General features: G+C 40.1%; 1 protein-coding gene across 3 annotated transcripts in view; it reads right to left on the minus strand.

Annotated features, from left to right (window-relative positions):
- Positions 1-18,945, minus strand: part of Ctu1 (Cytosolic thiouridylase subunit 1) — a 196,901-nt gene that overhangs the window by 19,831 nt on the left and 158,125 nt on the right. For all 3 annotated transcript variants that reach the window (XM_068384919.1, XM_068384926.1, XM_068384914.1), the window contains exon 7: positions 14,009-14,213. In XM_068384919.1, coding sequence (XP_068241020.1) covers positions 14,009-14,213 — 205 coding nt within the window. The remainder of the gene's footprint in view (positions 1-14,008; positions 14,214-18,945) is intronic.

Raw genomic sequence — 18,945 nt, forward strand, 5'->3', positions numbered from 1 at the left:
TCATTGAGCTCCCTTGCCATGGGATCGGCAAGGGGGCAAGCCCTTCGGGCAGAAGTCCAGACCCTGTTGAAGAAGTGCGCTCTCCAAGAGGCCCTCGACGAATCTCCAGGCTTCTTCAGTCGACTCTTTCTTGTAAAGAAGTTGTCTGGAGGCTGGAGACCAGTCATCGACCTCTCAGCTCTGAACAAGTTTGTCAAACAAACTCCGTTCAGCATGGAGACGGCGGACACGGTCAGACTAGCAGTAAGACCGCAAGACTTCATGTGCACACTGGACCTAAAGGACGCGTATTTCAAGACCCCAGTCCATCCATCTTCAAGGAAGTACTTAAGATTCAGCCTAGACAACAGAAAGTACCAGTTCAAGGTGCTGTGCTTCGGTCTCTCCACAGCACCACAAGTCTTTACCAGAGTGTTCACCCTAGTATCATCTTGGGCACACAGGATTGGCATCCGTCTCCTCCGTTATCTGGACGACTGGTTAATCCTAGCAGACTTGGTGTCATCCCTTCTTCAACACCGAGACAAACTTCTGAGACTTTGCCAAGATCTGGGGATCATGGTAAATCTCAAGAAGTGCTCACTGCTTCCCACTCAAAGACTGGTATACCTAAGCATGATTATAGACACCAATCTCCACAAAGCCTTCCCATCAGACAACAGGATAGCAAGGCTGAGGAAGGTCGCAAGGCCTTTTCTCAGACGAGAAGAACTTCCACCCCAATCGTGGTTACGTCTCCTCGGTCACCTTTCATCGCTGGCTCGTCTAGTTCCCAACGGTCGCCTCAGGATGAGACCCCTCCAGTGGCGACTCAAGTCCCGGTGGAATCAAGGATAGGATTCCCCGGACATCCAGATCCTCATGGGACCTGCGGAACTGACGGATCTCCAGTGGTGGGTGGCAGACGAGAACCTATGAAAAGGAGTGGATCTTCTCGTCCTCCCCCCGGATTTGATGCTGTTTTCGGATGCTTCAAAAGAAGGGTGGGGGGCCCACGTGCTGCACCACACGACCTCAGGCCTCTGGTCAGAGTCAGAAAAATACCTCCATATAAATCTCCTAGAGATGAAGGCTGTCTTTCTGGCCTTTCAACAGTTCCAACAGTACCTGGCAAATCGCCCTGTGGTGGTGATGAGCGACAACACCACAGTAGTGGCTTACATCAACAAACAAGGAGGTACTTTTTCGCAGCAACTATAACATCTAGCAGTAGAGATACTGAGATGGGCCGAAGTTCACTCGATACCACTATCGGTACGCTTCATTCTAGGCAAAAGGAATGTTCTCGCCGACAATCTCAGCAGAGCATCTCAGATAGTGAGTACCGAGTGGTCTTTGGATCATCTAGTAGCCAACAAAGTCCTGACTTTGTGGGGTTCTCCGACTGTGGATCTTTTCGCAACGGCCCTCAACTTCAGGCTCTCGCTGTACTGTTCCCCAGTCCCAGACCCCAAGGCGCTCTGGCAAGATGCTTTCCAACAACGGTGGGACAACATCGACGTTTACGCCTTTCCCCCGTTCTGTCTGATGAGGAGGGTGCTCAACAAGACCAGAACATCCGTCAATCTTTCAATGACCCACGTAGCTCCGCTATGGCATCACGCGGAATGGTTCCCGGACCTTCTGCAATTCCTAACGGAGCTACCAAGAAAACTCCCTCCATGACACAGTCTACTCAAACAACCACATGTCAACATCTTCCTCAAAGCCGTAGGTTCACTACGACTTCACGCCTGGAGACTATCCAGCATCTCTCTGAGAGAGGATTTTCGCAACAAGTTGCTGTCAAGATGTCTGGACACCTGCGAAAGTGTTCGGCAGCAGTCTACCAGGCAAAGTGGAAAGTCTTCTGTGGTTGGTGTCGTGGAAGGGGTATCTCTCCACTCGATACCACTATTCCAACAATAGCGGAGTTCCTCGTGTATTTGCGGGAAGAAATGCGCCTTTCAGTCTCGGCAGTGAAAGGCTATCGCTCAGCCTTAAGTCTAGCCTTCAGGCTGAAAGGAATTGACATTTCTTCATCCCTAGAACTTTCTCTACTCATACGTAGTTATGAACTTACCCGCCCTCAGTCGGAAGTGAGACCTCCCCCATGGAACGTGGTTCGAGTTCTCAGGTCTCTTAAGAGACCTTCCTATGAACCATTACGCCAGGCATCAGATCGCCACCTAACCTGGAAGACTGTATTCCTGCTAGCTTTGGCCTCGGCCAAGCGAGTCAGCAAACTTCATGGTCTCTCGTATGACATCGCCCATTCAAGGGGATGGGGGAGGTAACGTTCAGCTTTGTCCCTGAGTTTATTGCTAAGACTCAGAATCCTGGAGTGGCGGATCCTCGATTCGACTCCTTCCGGATTTCTAGTCTCCATACTGTAACAGATAACCCAGACCTCAAAAGAACAGCTGCAGCCCGTCCTCATGTGCCAGCACTATTCGTCAGCACAAGAAGGACTACGAGGAGGGTCACCAAGAACACCATCTCTGCATGGATTCGTAGGGTCATTTACCTGGCCTTGAATCCAGACCCTCCTCTGTCACGTCACCCTAGAGCACATGATGTCAGGGGCATAGCTATGTCCCTGGCTTTCAAAAGAAATTTTTCAGTGACGTAGGTTCTTCAAGCTGGGGTGTGGAAACGTCAAACAACATTTACATCCCACTACCTGCAAGACGTGACCCACAGGAGACTCGATACGTTCGCTATCAGCCCTGTGATGGCTGCACAACAGCTGGTTTGAAAACCTCAAGCTCCTTATTGGACAAGTAGCAGAAGGTTGAGGGCATTGTTACCCGGTTTTAGTCTGCATGAATGAAAAGGTTAGACTGGTCCTTATTCTTTTCTTCATCATCCCCTCTCTTGGGGAAAGCAGCATCCCGGGTTCTCTGCATAGCTGACCTCAAACCACTGCAGGTAAACCATACTCCCTTATGTTCCTAGCATTAAGATTAATACTGTTACATCCCCATACCCTAACAAGGTGGTATTGGGAAAGTCCTAGTCTACAAGCTTCCATCTAAAGAACTTCAGAACAACTTCCTAGGACGAGTCACACTTCTTCATACCTTCACACACAGCTTGCGTAGGCTGCAGTCCTTGCGTAGCAAGGTTCTAGCGAGGTGCAGGGACTCCTTATTTTTTGGGTGCTTACACACTCAAATAACGAGCCCCCGGACAATAACAGTCGTAATAACAGTGCCTGGACAGAAAACTCCCATTTTGGTCAATATGGTGAAATTTCAATCTGAGTTAATAAGGAAGGTGCTGCTTAAAGGTGATCTTACCTTGCTTTTAGGGTATAACCACTTTTTGGGAGTATACCCTAAAGAGTCTGAAGGCTTCAAGGAACTCAGAGGGTTTCATGAAGTCTTCTTTCTTAAGAAGTGGGATAATCAGGTTGGGACTATTTCCCCTTAATCTGAGATCACCTTCATTATGTGGAACTTAGTGCCCAACAAACCTTGTTCAAGTTAGTGTCTGCCATGATATCCTTGATAGTGGGAGCTATAGGGGGATCCCAGATGGCCACTTCGGCGATAGTCATAGTTATTGTGTAAGCCATACATGAAGCCTTGCAGATTAAGTTTATTGGGACAAAGTTTAAGGTAAGGCACATTTTTATGGCTCCCTTGATCTGGAGAAAGTGAAGATAGAGGAATTTTTGTACAGTGATTCACTGTGCAAATTGCTCTTCCCCAAGCCCTTGTGGACAAAGCCAAATCCAATGCAGAGGCAATGAACGCGTCACTTCCGGAGAAATGAATGAAAGGGTTTCAGCCCTTCCTAAAAAGAAAGAAAGCTCCATTTCATAAGTCCACAGACTATAAGATCCAGCAATAGACTCAAAAACATCCCACGAAGAGGGCAGCTACTGTTTCCCATCCAAAGCCTTGACTACACTGAAGTTTCATAGGGAGGTACAAGGACAGTGGCCCAGGATGAGAGTCTGTCCCAGGCCTGTCAAACTTGAATTTTAGCGCAAAAGGAGGCCACTGGAGACCATTCAAGAGAAGCAGAGGAGGTAATACACCAAAAAGAGTCACGAGGATTTTGTCAATAACGAGCTTCAGGTTGGGGATCGTCTCCATCATTTTCAGGAACGTTGGATTTTTTCTCGGTGGAGTACAGAGTATAATCTTAAAGGGTCTAGGTAGGTTGCGGATAACAAAACCCCTTCATGCCTCAAATTACATCAGGCCAAGACCCTAGTACTTGATTCCTTTGTAAACAAGATGCCGAAGAAAGGGGTCGTAAAAAGATGTAAGTTTCTAAAATTCCAGGCAGACTATTCATTGTACCAAAGAAAGACTCCCAGGAGAGAACAGTGATCCTCGACCTGTCTCTCCTCAAAAAATACAACAGGTGCAATCCATTAACAATAACAACTGTCCGGCATGTCCACCAATTACTACACCAAGGGACTTGGCATGTCCCTATTGCCCACCACTTCTGATCTTACCTAAGGTTTAGGCTTGGGAGAGGGGGTGTATAGGTTCAAAGCAATGCCATTGGACCTAAACATTGCCTAAAGTGTTTACAAAGCTAGTTGTGATCAAACTCTGGCAGTTATAGGGAGTTCAGATCATAGCTTATCCAGACAATTGGCTGATTTTGGCAGAGACAAAAGAGTTATGGCTCAAATACACATATCAGGTTTTGCAGGTTCTTCAGGATCTTGGTTTCCTGTTCAACTTAGCAAAGTCAAAACTAATTCCAAGAAGGATATTTCAGTGGTTTTGTCTGCAATGAAATATGGTGAAAGCCACACTTAGCCTTACAAAAGCATCTCAGGAAAGAATACCAAGCAGGATCAGATCCTTTGTTTCGAGCCCCTTCTTTCAGACAGCAACTGGAGAAGATTTTTGGCCTTTTCAGTTTGCCTCAATAGTTGATCCAGTGTTGAAGAACAGGGTAAAAACCTCAATTGGGTGTGAAGAATGGAGGCTCGGAAGGGGTTTCGGAACCTTCAGGTTCAGTTGCTCAGTTAGTGTGAAAGAATTCTCTGCTCATGGACGATGCCAAATTCCTTGGTCAGGTTGGTCCCACTGGTCCCTCCCCCGGTTTCCATGATCATTCATGCAAATGCTTCCAGGTCGGGCTGTGGAGGTCATTCAGAGACCTTTGTGTTGGGGAAAGACTAGGATTTCAAATAAATGTGTTCAAACTGATGACGGTCTTCCTGATGTTGAAAAGAATCGGTCCAAGAAGGTACTGTATTCCCATATACAGATCTTCATAGACAAGCAGGTGGTAGTCTGTTGCCTCAGGAAAGAGGGATCCGTTACAAGAATTCTCAATACAGTGACCCTGCCCATTAAGAGAGAAATATGTTCCACTCACCAGTCCATCTGTTGGGCTCATTAAACATAGTGGCAGACCCCCTATCAAGGCGTAGAGAGTCCTGCATACGGAAAGGAAACTGGACCAGAGTTCTTTTTGTGAGGTTTTGAAGCTAGTTCTAAATCTCACAATAGACCTATTTGCTCAAAAGAGAACCACAAATTTCTACTACATGTAGCTTCAAATGTGGACTTTCAAGCAGTGTAAGAGATATTCCGAATTTAGATTGGAATTGGGCATTGCTCTATCTGTTCCCTAAGACGAGCTTGATTTCAAAATCTTTGAATATCCTTCAAAATTTTTCAGGGACAGCTGTACTAATATTATTACTAGCTAAGCTACAACCCTAGTTGGAAAAGCAAGATGCTATAGGCCCAAGGGCTCCAACAGCCTGTGCTATCCACTGCTTCAGCATCTAAGACCAAAAATACACCCACTTCGGTCGGCACAGCTGTATCAGAAAGTAGGAAGGCATTCATGCATGGTACTTGCCGCATTTGTGACCCATGCAGGGGTAGTCTGGAGGGAAGGACCAAATCAACTGGGCCCTTCAGGAGAAGCAGAGCAATGGAAATGTTTGGTACCCAGTATTCTTCAGTCACCCTTGTGAGGTAAGAGTCACACTTGTTAGGTTTCTTCTTACTTTTGGGAATGTGTACATGAGTTTTAGGTTGTGCTAGGTTGCATATGGTTGGCCTGGAACGGACACGAGTCTACTTATTAATGATCTGGTACGAAGTCCTCGGAGACCACAAAACACTTGAAAATAAAAAAAATTAGTTTTGACAAAAAAATCTTATTTTTGGGGAGGTGCTGTGTGGTCTCCAAAATCCTCCCTAATGCAGGAGAATGGAGCATGATTTGTATACCTTCAATCACAAATAGTGATTGAGAGTTTGTTTTAACGTAGGTACACCAGCGATTACCGAGAAGTTGGTTCCTTTCTAAGACATGAAGTGCTGTGGCAAGTTCAAATAAGCTTCAACTTGTGGGTCTCCCCTAAATGCATCAAGTCCATGCTCTGCAAGTTGATACACTAGCCTTTAAAGCCATGTCATATTAGGTTCTCTGTTCTAACCTTTAACAGATAACTCCTTAGAGACCACATAGCAACACCCCCAAAATAAGTTTTTCCTTCGTGAAAACTATAAAATGGTTTATCTTAAAGACTTGTTTAAAATAGTCTTTTTAATCATCGATTTAAAAAAATAGTGATGTATCATTTTGTTGAATCAACTTTTTTTATTATTTTTAACTATTTCTTAAATGAATACCAATAGCCCACTAAAATCTTGAAGTCTTCTTCATAATAAGATTCATAACAGTGATAAAAGCACAAGTTAATATTTACCCAACTATTGTAAACCCGTGATGAGCTAGTGGATGAGTTTACAAGCAAACAAAATGCACTCTGTCATTCAGAAAGCTATATAACCAACCAGCTTTAGCTGAAATATCACCGATGACATTAAATAGTTAGGAGAATCCTACGATATAAAATGCAATCTCCACAAATGAAAAACGATATTGCTTAAGAGCACTTACTTTTGATAGAGGAGGGATATAAGGATCCAAACTACCAACTCGCTCTTCTGCCATGCAATCTAGATGTCTTAAAGAGCGACTACAAAAGTGGGAATACAAGGTTTTAGCAATAGAAGGATCTAAAGCAAATTAGGAAATCAAAGCTCTACGAGATGATCTCAACTATTTAACGTACAGTGAGGATTCAGAGCCCATACTGAATTAAACACTTTTTCTATGAACACTAGACTTGACTATGGAAGTCAGGTTAGGGTAAACATCCGGTAGGTAAGTAAGACTTAATGCCTCCAAGCATAGACTCGCTTGCCTTCTGAGATTAACAAAGAAAGTTAGATACAGTAAGTTAAGAGCTTTTAGGGTTCATCACTAACAAAACTTAGCTGGTAATTGAGTATTTGGTGCGTCATATCATCATCAACTTCACAATAAACAACTAGCAAAGTTTTCACAGGATTTTCACTTTAACTTTAAAACAAGTTCCATTAGCATTTGAACTGGAAACAGTTTCCATGAGAAGAAGAGTGAGGCATCGTACTCCTCACAATGGTTATATAAAACAGTGCTATCCCCGTGCAGGAATGAAAACAAATTCAGCAGGGAAAACAACTCAAAATGCAGTAAAAACTTACCACAATCAGGAAGGGAATATGTCTTCACATCCCTGATGCAACGGAAGCACAGAAAAACATTGAACGGATGGCGTTCCTTGCCATTAACCACTACGTTTCATTACTTTACTTAGGGCATGTAAGTTTTAAAAAGAAAGAAAATGGGAAATTTTTCAATAAATTTTTGGGTAAACATCGATAAACTGAGCTTCAGGAGAAGAAGCAATATGAAGATCATGGGGGATTCATAGAAATAAATTTATTTTATTTTAATGACCATTACCAATACTAACCTTTACTTGATGGTGTACATCCATTGACATACACGAGCAGTCACACTGGTTCAAAGCTGATTTCTATTGATGTGCAGTTCATATGAATGAAGGAAGAACATTTTTTGGGGGGTGTATGAGGCAAAAACCTGATTTAATATACTGTACTAATTAGTAACTTCATAATATCCTACCTCTTGTTTAGGAAAAGTTTGTTAGTACCACTAGTCAACTCTTCTCTTCAGTCATGAAAGCATACAAACATTGCCTTCAAGGCCTGTCATACGCATGTTTGTATATACTATGTCATGTCAATCAGATGTTAAGTAAGATCATCCAGATGTTCAATAACATTATCAAAATGATGGTGAAGAGCACATTAGGTATCAGAAGCTGAAAATAGCAGTGATGACTGTCACATTTCCCTATAAAGTGAATTGTATGAAACAGCCTAAGAGGAGACAAATGCTCTTAAGACATAGTATACAAAAAGGTTTCCATCAGGGTTTTTTTCCTCTGCAAGTTTCTAAATATCCAACTTTCCTACAATTTTGGGATAATTTTTTGTGTATTTGATAGAAAGAGGGATAATATTTATTGAGAAATAGATCATGTTATATATCATATTTTACAGTATAAGTAGAACCTCACAACAACGGAGTAATAGGGGTAAAGGCTGCCTGTTAAGCATAAAAATGTGAAATCAACCAAATTGTATACAGGACTATTATATTTGCCCAAAACCTGGGGTAATATCAAAACAAGCAGCTGAGATTAACAAGCTTTTGTTTTTCATTCATGGATGACATAATTAAGATATGTAAATTAAAAGACTCACAGAAACAGATAACTGCAAGCATGAACTCAAAAAACCCTAATACACCTGATAAACAGTATTACAACTAGAGTTATTGGATCCACTGAGTGGCTAGATTGTAAAACATTGATCCCTCTCTTGTAACAGCTCATTTTTTCTTTGTCTACCTATACTGTACACCAAATAGTCTGGCCTACTCATTACATACAGTATTCTCATCTTTCCACATACACCTTACAATGCTAAGCAAACGGAACTATTACAAGTGGTTGACTACTGTGATTTTCAAGTGATTGCTTTCCACTTGTATGGGTATAAGACTAGCTATGGTAAACAGCTCTACTAGGAGAAGGGCACTCCCAAAATCGGACCAATGTTCTCTAGTTTTGGGTTGTGCCATAGCTTCTGTACCATGGCCTTCCATTACCTTGGGCTAAAGTTCTCTTGCTTGAGGGTACACTCAGGCATACAAATGTAGTTGTTTTCTATTTCTCTTGGTTTTTTAAACAGTTTGTAGGGTGAGCTTAATAGAAGGGTCTTGGATGCCTAGTGGTTTACCAAGAGGCTGCCTTTTCCCTAACTGTACCTTTATTTTCCTCTATGGTATTCATTTTCAAAACAATTATAACTGTCCTTTCTTCAGTTGAAGTGGCTATCCTCGAGTGTACTAAACCTTGCATGATGTGTCAGCTGTGCCATGTTTACTCATTTTATTCAACATTTTGTCTTTAGTTTATGAGTTGTACAAGTCACTTGTGTACATAGTCATGTACATGTTGTTCATACTATCTTTATTGTTAAGTTTGTTTTTAAGTACTGTATAATGAGACCTTTCTATTGTTTTTAATTCTTATTCTGCCTGGAGATATTAAACAAAATCCAAGATTAGTGCATCCTAGACTTTGACAATGTTTTCCCAACTATATGATACTTTATTATGCTAGTAAACTTAGGTTTCTAAAATATGGCACTCATCTGAGCTGCTTGTTCCAGGTTTAAGCAGCCAATAATTATAAAACAGGATATGATTCCTAGGCCAAGGGGTATGGCAGTTTATATTTTGCTATGAACATGGAGGCCATGAGATTCAGGTTATGAAAGTTTGTGGCAGAAATAACTTTTATTTGTGTTCCATCTATCGGAATCCAGACTTGGGCGATTCTCTATTTGATTGTCTTCTTACCACTATGGCTAAGATACAAGATGATAGAAAGGCTTCTTTTGTGCTTGTTGGCAATTTCAATGCTCCTTGTAATGAGCGGTTAAATTCTGTTTCTCCTGATTATCACCACAGCTTAAGAGCTTTGGATTTTGGGTCTGAATTAGGCTGTGAGCAAATAAAAAGTGAAGCTACTCACAAGACTGGTAATTACTTGGACCTGGTATACACTCACAGGCCTGGTTTTATAACAAGGTGGGTCCTCCAGGTGAGACATTTGATTATGCCTTGGTTTTGTTGGCAATTAAGACAGCAGCCTGTCCCTGATGTGTCATACTCTTTAAAAATACAGTATACATAAAATCTCAGACAGACTGGATTGGCATTTTACATTATCTTTTGCATTTAAATTGGTCACAATTGGATAAATGGACAGAGCCATCTATTCTCTTGAATGAAAATCTGGTCAACATAAGTGATAGGAGTATCAATTCTTGTGAGTTGAAATACTAAAAGAAGGACAAACCTAGGTTCAATGATGATGCACCTATTTGGAGAAACAGGATGTAATGTGTTGTGTGGTCTCCAGGGATTTTTTTCGTGCGAAAGGTTAGAACAGAAAATTCAATACAGCATAAATACTAAAGAAATGTATAGATTTCCCTGCTCTAGGGCCAGTGTGTCAACATGCAAAGCATGGACTATGTCATTCCTCAATATATTCTCTCAACACTATTTGTAGATGATCTCTCCATATCATTTGCTGGATCTAGAATGTTGATGATTGAGAGAAAACTACAACTCTCAATTGAGAAAATTATTCAAAGGGCTGATATGAATGGATTTAAGTTTTCAACAAGCAAAACTGCTATTGTCCATTTCTGTCGTATTCAGGGAGTTCATCCAGATCCGGATATATACATCAAAGTATACATTAAAGGTCAACAGATCACATGTGTAAGCCAAGCTAGAATTTTAGGACTGATATTTGATTGTAGGCTTACATGGGTTCCTCACTTGAAAGCTTTAAAAGTAAAATGTCTTGAAGCTCTGAATTTTTAAAAATTTTTGTCACATACATCTTGGAGAGCAGACTGCAAAACTATTTCAAAATTATGCAAGGCCTTAATTTTTTCAAAAATTAGTTATGGATGTGAGATATACTCCTCAGCTACCCCAATTTGATTAAAGATTTTAGATTCTACACACCAAGTGGATGGAGTGTGTAACAGCAGATATGGAGAAGAAAGCTCTCACAGTGGAGGACATTGGAGACAGAAGAAATTGGAAAAGACTCTCTAGAAATAGCGACCTTGCATAGCGGGAAAAGCTTTAGTCCAAGAAGAACACCATACTGGTATCAGATTGGCCACAGGAGCCTTTAGAACTTCACCTATCCCAAACCTCCTTGTTGACGCTGGAGAGTTACCTTTAGACCTTTACCGAAAGTCTTCTATTGTTCGGTTTTGGCTTAGGTTGCAAAAACTCCATAATTCTTTAGCCTTTCAGACTGCAAGCCTTGTAAGGCACTCAACATACTTTGAGATGCATCCTAAATCTCCTCAACCTTATGGTTTTTGGGTGAAACAATTATTGAACAGTCTTGATATAATTAAAAGTAAGGTGCATCCATTTAAGGTATCACCAATGCCTCCATGGGAATTACCAGAGGTATCTTTTTGTGAATATTTTATTGGTGTTAAATAGCGTTAGAGGAGAAGGGTATTTTACAATTTTTAGTGATGCAAGGAGTGTCTTTCAAGCTTTAGAAGTTTTTAATTCTGGTAACCTTTTAGTTTTAAAGATTTTAGAATGGCTTTTTATTATTGGACTGAGAGGTATTACAGTTCGATTTTGTTGGGTTCCAGCACATGTAGGTGTGTCTGGGAATTAGAAGGCAGATTTACTGGCAAAGAATGCAGCATCCGAGCTGCTACAAAGAAGGTATCCCATTCCCTGTAATGATTTCCTACCTACCATCATGAAATTGTTTTATAATAATTGGCAACAGCACTGGGATGGTCTAGATAGCAATAAAATGAGAGAAATAAATGTCATATCTCCTTGGAGTTATAACATGATGCCCCAAAATTGGGAGACGTCTCTTTGTCGTCTCGCATTGGTCACACTCGGTTGACACACGAGTTTCTGCTAAATGACCAAGATCAACCGTATTACGACGACTGTTTGGTACCCTTGACAGTGAGACATTTGTGATCGAATGCCCCACTTATAGTACCGAAAGATATAGACATCTGTTTGAGGCTCAACGTGAGGATGGCAGGTTTATCCTTGCCAAGATTCTCGGACATGATGTGCCATACCATAATAGTGGTATTTTTAAATTTACTCCAGAAGCAGGTCTGTTATAAGGATGTTCTTGACTTTATTGTTTCAATCTGATTTACTATTTATTTATTCTTTTCTTTATTTATAACAAATAACACCGGCATCAATGACCTTAGATGTCAGGATACCAGATAACTGATAATCAATCAATCAATCAGTGTGTATATAGACGACCATCAAGTTTAGGCACATTACGATTTGACAGCACCTCAGTTGCTGAAATTCATCTGGTATGAGTGACATCATTACTACATCATCACCTCATAGAAAGGAACCACCATCCTAGCGGGAGGTAATGCTACAAGCATATCAATTTGCACCCAACCTCCATTTCTGAACTGGTTGCCCAAGTGTGAACAACATTGCAATTGTTTAAGTAGAATATAAAGGCTAAAACAACTAAATAACAATAGTTAGGTTTTTTTCTTTTTGTCATGTTTTCGTTAAATACCCCCGTAGTTGAGTATTTGTTTTCTTATTAGAATGTTTAGGTTTTATACCAATTCAGTCGGTATTGTTAGCCATTCTGCAGGCTTTGAAACATGGTTAGGCCTTATTTGTCTTCATTAACAAGTCTTAAAATTTGACCACTCACTTAAATGATTGATAAATCTTAATTTATTCTTATACCTTAGTTGGCATTGCTTATAACTTTCACCATTTCATAACTTTAGTCAAGTTATCTAAAGTTACGTTTTAAATTACCAAATCATTCATTTTTCACTCTCTACAGGAGCGAAAACAATCTTTGCCTTTTGTTTACTACTAATTGTAACAGTATTTATTACTAACAATTACAGTAAACAATCTGAGCCTACATTAAACCGGGCTCAATGCCATCCGAAACATGATTCTACTCAAAGCTTATTAATTTTATTTGAAAATTTATTGAAAAATTATCTTCTACTCTACTAAAACCATACAACATTCATGCCATTATTGTTATCAAGTGGAAGATCATGAGCGACTATTTTAGCTCTAGTCTACTATCTTAGAATTTGGAAAATGACGAAGGATATGCAAATAGAAAATCTAAGGTCTTCTCTGGATTCCCTTAAACTAAAAGGAAAAAAAAAATTAGTAAAGGTATATACCAAATGTTAATTCACTTTATACTGTATTTGAAAAATCCAAGCGGTCAGCTATGAGCTAAAGTAGAATTATAAGAGAACATCATCATCATCTCCTACGCCTATTAAAACAAAGGACCTCTATAAGAGAACAACCTTCTTCCAAACATAACCACATAACACAACCCAGTGGCTAGCATGCTTCACATAGCAGAGTGAACTACTCCCAGATGACATGCCCAATTGAATGTTAAATAACCTAAAACCACAAAAGAAACCCCTTCAACTTATATACTGTAATGAAGGTGATTCCAATTAACCACAATTAAGTATATCTTAAATCTGGACTTGTATAGTAATTTCTAATAAATCCAGATGACATCCCAATAATCTATTAACCAGATTTATTAATCTGGGAATAGGGCAACTATAATTGATTGTCGTCAGCTTGACAACATACTTATCACAATGGTGGGTGAGAGGCTCAACCACTTGAAGGGATGAGGGGAAAATTTTAGTTTTTTGTGGGGGAAACATTGGTATTAGTCAGCTTTTGAGAACAAAGTAATACAAACAGTTGGAGAGATTCATATAAATAAAATCATTCCTTACCATATATTTGGAAAACATGGGGAATTGCAACACGGGGAGCATTAATTTAACTGATGTGATATAAAGTAAGGTACAGTGTGATAAGATGAGGATCTAGGGTCCAGCATTGGTATGCGATCTTTTTCACTGCTTTTCTTAAAAACTGACTCCTCAGTATCTTAAATAGTACCTGTAGCCCCAGTAAAAGGATGAATAATTAAAATTATTTTAAGAAAATCCTGACATTTCAATAAACTCACCTGAATGAATAACATCAATAATTGCAGTGGCCCTTATCTTCTCTAGATCCTTTAAAAAAGCCCTTGCATGACCTCGATATGCATTTGGGGAGTAAATACATTCGGTTGAAAAGTAATCCAGTTTCTTGAAATATGCATACATGACAATCTCTTTTTCATACGTGTACTTGAAAGGTTTTGATCTCGGTATTGATCCCTCCGAGTCCTGGAAAAAAAATATTTCAAAAAAACATACTACTTAAGGCTAAAGGGGTGTTAACAAAAGGAAAAACACATTTTCATGAGGTACTGTGTGGTCCCCGAGGATTTCATGTAAAGGCTACAAAAGAGAATCCATACGGATATATACTACTGTATAGAAATATTGTCTTGCCTACCCTAGGGCCAGTATATCAATTTGCAAAGCAGACTCAGTTTGTATAAGGGAGGCCTACAATTTCAGCCAATATTGAACTCATGACAGCACCTCTAATGCTGAATTCCTATGCCAACTGATGTCATATTACCCATTGAGAACCATTACAAATGCAGGAAATAATGCCTTCATTGGCTTTTTTTTCTCTCACTCGAAATTCATCTTTTAAACCAAGCAGTATGTCTCAGCTTTGTCCCACTTCCCTACACAAGAGGGAGCATCTTTACAGCCATACAGCACCTCCCAAAAATATGGTTTTCCTTCATCAAAACCTCTTTTTAGGGGTTACATGTTGTGCAGTCTACAAGGACTATTACTAGAGAATAAAAAGGTAAACTCGTGCATAACAAGGATCAAGTTACCGAAAACAATATAAATGCCCAATATATGGTCACAAGTGTGAGAAGAAGTGCCTAACAAGTCCTCCTACCCATCTTAAGAGATGAAATCCCTGGGGGAAGGAACTAGATGACTCTCTGCTGAGGGACCCAGATGAGGATCCTTTTACTAAACCTGATTTCCTTAAGTAGATGCCACAATCAAGCCAAACACTACGAATGAATGTTGAACCACTTGGATTTGTTTCAGGTAGTGTTTAATAAACACCTATGCCCAAAATTGTAAAGCTCTGAATATCCTGACATTGCATATTAGCATAAAAAAATAATCAAGAACCCATTTTTTTACATCATGAGTTCTAGGGATGGAGAGTGGATCAGCCTTTTTGATGGAAGAGGTCATGAGAACACAGATAGCCCATGTAGAGAGAGAATTGTTGGTCTGGGTATTTTGAAACAGACTAACTTCTGATGAGGTAGACTTCTGCAAATATGATGCTGGTAGAACCCAGACAGAGGTTACCACAACTAGGCTACATAGCAAAAATACAAGAGTCCCACTTCTGGGAAGGCTTTTGATTCTTGGCCAAACACCAGAAGACTCAGGGCCAGTATCAGGAAAGCCCTGAGTGAGTGAGAGGATTTACATTCTCTGTGGAATGCTGCAAGTTCCCCAACTCCCACTCCTGAGCTTAAAGATATTTAAAATACAACCTTCAGAAAAAAGTTTTTTGAAAGTAATACAGTATAGGAATTAACTGACTTGACCAAAATATCAAGCAATATTGAGTGACTGGACACTGAAGGAATTGGTAAAGACAGTTATTACAAAGAGAAGGAGCGAGTAATGAATTTGTAATGACAGTCACAGCCAACAAAGGACTGAGTAATTTACTTTGTGAAACATGTCTAAATCCATGTTAAAAGCCAACATGAGAAGCTCTGGCAAGGCAGATTGTATGATAAGATTGTTGATGGCCCAAGCTCCCAATCTCATAAGAGGTGGAGCAGAAAGGAAGTCAAGAAATCTGATGTTATATTGCATGAGGTTCTCTTGCAGCCTATCAAATATGGAATGTTGTCAACCAAGAATTCTCTTATGTATAAAAAGGATGCTGTCCTTCTTAGCAGAACATCACAGGATTTGCAATGCTTGCTTACCAGAATGCAAGAAATATCACACGAGGTGGGGCTGAAGATAAATAGAACAAAGACAGAGATGATGAGAATGGAGTATGCAATGGAAGATGAAATATCATTGGAAGGAGAAAGGATTAATGAGGTAGAATCATTCAATTATTTAGGAACAATTATCTCCAATACAGGGTCTTTAGAATTAGAGTTTAGTGAAAGATTGAAACAAGCAAATCAGACAATGGCTAGGTTAAGCAAAATTTGGAAATCAAATCGCCTAAAATTTCATATAAAAATCAGACTATATATCAGTTTAGTGAGATTGGTGTTACTCTATGGACATGAGTCATGGTATGACAATGAAACAATCTCCAATATATTTAGTAGATTTGAGAATAAAGCCCTCAGAAGGATATTGGGAGTTAAATGGCAGGACAGGATTGGAAATGAAACTACAAGAGAGATTACTCGAGTACCATATGTGGATGAGATCATGATGAGGGGTAGATGGAGATGGTTTGGGCATGCTCTTCGCACTCCTCAAGAGAGGTTAGTTCACCAAACGTTTAACTGGGCTCCACAAGGCACTAGAAGATTTGGAAGACCCAGGCCTACATGGCTTAGGACTATAAAGCGCAAAGTAGGAGATGAAGAATGGAGAAATATTGAATTAAAAGCTCAAGACAGAGACGACTGGCGAAATCTAATCGAGGCCCTTTGCGTCAATAGGCGTCCGAGGATATGATGATGATGATATAAAGGAGAAAAAATCCCAGTGTGAAGGTTCTAAATCAGAAACAAGGAAGCAAAGATATTCTGACTCTCTACTCTCATATAGCTGTACTGACAGATGATGTGACTAGCGTTAGATGCTGAAGAAGTGGAAACAATGGACTGCTCAGTCACAGTAGAGCTAAAAGCTCACCTGTCCCTCTGAAGTCTAATAGTATCTCCAAAACCTTTGGAATTAAACTCATTGGACGAAATAGATGGATCGAAGACCATCTATTAAAGTCTAAGGTCAAGGCATCTCTTGCAACTCCCTGAGAATTCACATTTGGAGCTTTAAAAAGCGGAAGTTTGTGGTTAGTTCTACACTGCTGCAGATAGGTCCACTTCCACATCCAGGATAATTTTGGAGATCTTGTGTAAGGAGCTCTGGTCTAAGATCCACTCTGCATCTGAGATCATCTGCTAGGACAGGGCATCTTCCACCACACCGAGAGCCTGACAGAAGGACTGGGGTGAAGAACAGATCCCTCTCCCAAAAGAACTACAAAACTATTCTTCTTTGTTCTTTTGCTCATGAATAGCAAAGACATAGGACAAAACAATGTCCTGGACACCAACCATAGATACATATGATCAGCTCCATAAGGCCTTTTCCATTAACCTAGGACAAAGGAAGGTCAGGAAATGGCTGCTGATTACTCAGCAGCTAGACCTATAGGCTTCCCAATAGCCCCCTACCTCACATGACAGTGAAGTCTTCCAAATAGCCCCATAACTCACAAGGACAGTGAAGTCACTATACTAGAAACTATCATGTGTGAGTGGGGCTCAAACTATCATCCAACAGATTGTGAGACAGGGAATTAAAGAATAGGCTACCACGACATTCGGAGTTCTTGAACAAGATACCACTCTACAGAGACAAAAGATTGCAGTCTGGTTTTTTATTAAGATTTTGATGGGCAAGGTTCTTCATAGACAGCTTTATCATTGTCAGTAATACTGCTACCAGTTCCAAAAGTTATGTGAAATGCTGCAAACTGGTAACACCATTTCCTAAACACATGGGTTTCCTCTCTGTGAGCTCCCCAACTTGATTTGGATGCATAAGTGTGAAGAATCATGGATTTCACAATAGGGATCAATGGGGTTGGCATGGAAAGTGTCTTTGGTGAAGTACACATGGTGTGAGAATCATTTTGTAACATATGGGTAACTGGAAATGTCAGTCCCAAACCTCTTTCAAACTACCCTCCAAACCCGATTAAGGTCTTTCAACCTGGTCAACCTGCTAAAAAAATTAAGACCCAAACCAGTTGTTCAAAATCATTCAATATTAACTCTATTAAAACCCTTTTATTTAGAGCATATTGCTTATGTTTGAACTAGCATAACTTCCATGAAGAGATTTAATTTTTAAAAACCTATTTTACATACAACAGTTATCCTTCCCACCTTTTGACAAAATTATTAATACATTTCTTGATGATATTTTTCAGCCTAAATCAAAATATCCTGAGGTTACCAGCACGATGAAGGATTGGGATTAAACTTTTACTCCTGATGCCTGGTGGCTGACCTTATTAGAATTTGTATGGACCGGCAGGGGTCACTTGCCTTAGTTAGATAGGCACTGCGAATCACAAGGAACTGGCTATCCTTTGATGTATCTAGCCAATGAATCCTCTAAGGATTTAGTCAGTCATAGATAGAGAAGATGAAAGAATGGCCCCCCCAGTCCCGGGCATAGCGGGGTGCTAAGAATATCCCGGTTTATAAATACTAAAGAAAAATTGAAAACAAGTACTGTAATTGGAATGTTAGAACCATGAATCAGATTGGGAAGTTATAGCAAGTGGAGAGTGAATTTATGAAATACAGTTTGGATATCTTAGCCCTACGTGAAACATGTTGTAAGGGGATTGGTAAAGAAACTTTAGACCAAGGCAATATATATATCTACTCTGGAAGATCAGATGGAGTTGGAAGAGAAGGGGTAGGAATGATGATGACACCAAGAGTAGAAAAGGCATTAACCGAGTGGAAAGCTGTAAATAGTAGATTATTACTAGCAAAGTTCAAATTAAAGCAGTGCAATATAAGTATTATAGTTTGCTATTCCCCTAAAGAAAGGAAAGATGAATACTATGAAGAACTGCAGAGTGTAATAGATGAGATCCCAGAGAGAGATATGAAAATTGTGATTGGCAACTTAAATGCTAAAGTTGGAAGGAATAATCAAGGGATAGATAATGTGATAGGTGTCGAGGGTCTTGGAAAAGTTGCAAATGAAAATGGAGCACATTTCATAAGTTTCT

Source organism: Palaemon carinicauda, chromosome 1 (genome assembly GCF_036898095.1).
Source record: "Palaemon carinicauda isolate YSFRI2023 chromosome 1, ASM3689809v2, whole genome shotgun sequence".
Classification (NCBI taxonomy): domain Eukaryota; kingdom Metazoa; phylum Arthropoda; class Malacostraca; order Decapoda; family Palaemonidae; genus Palaemon; species Palaemon carinicauda.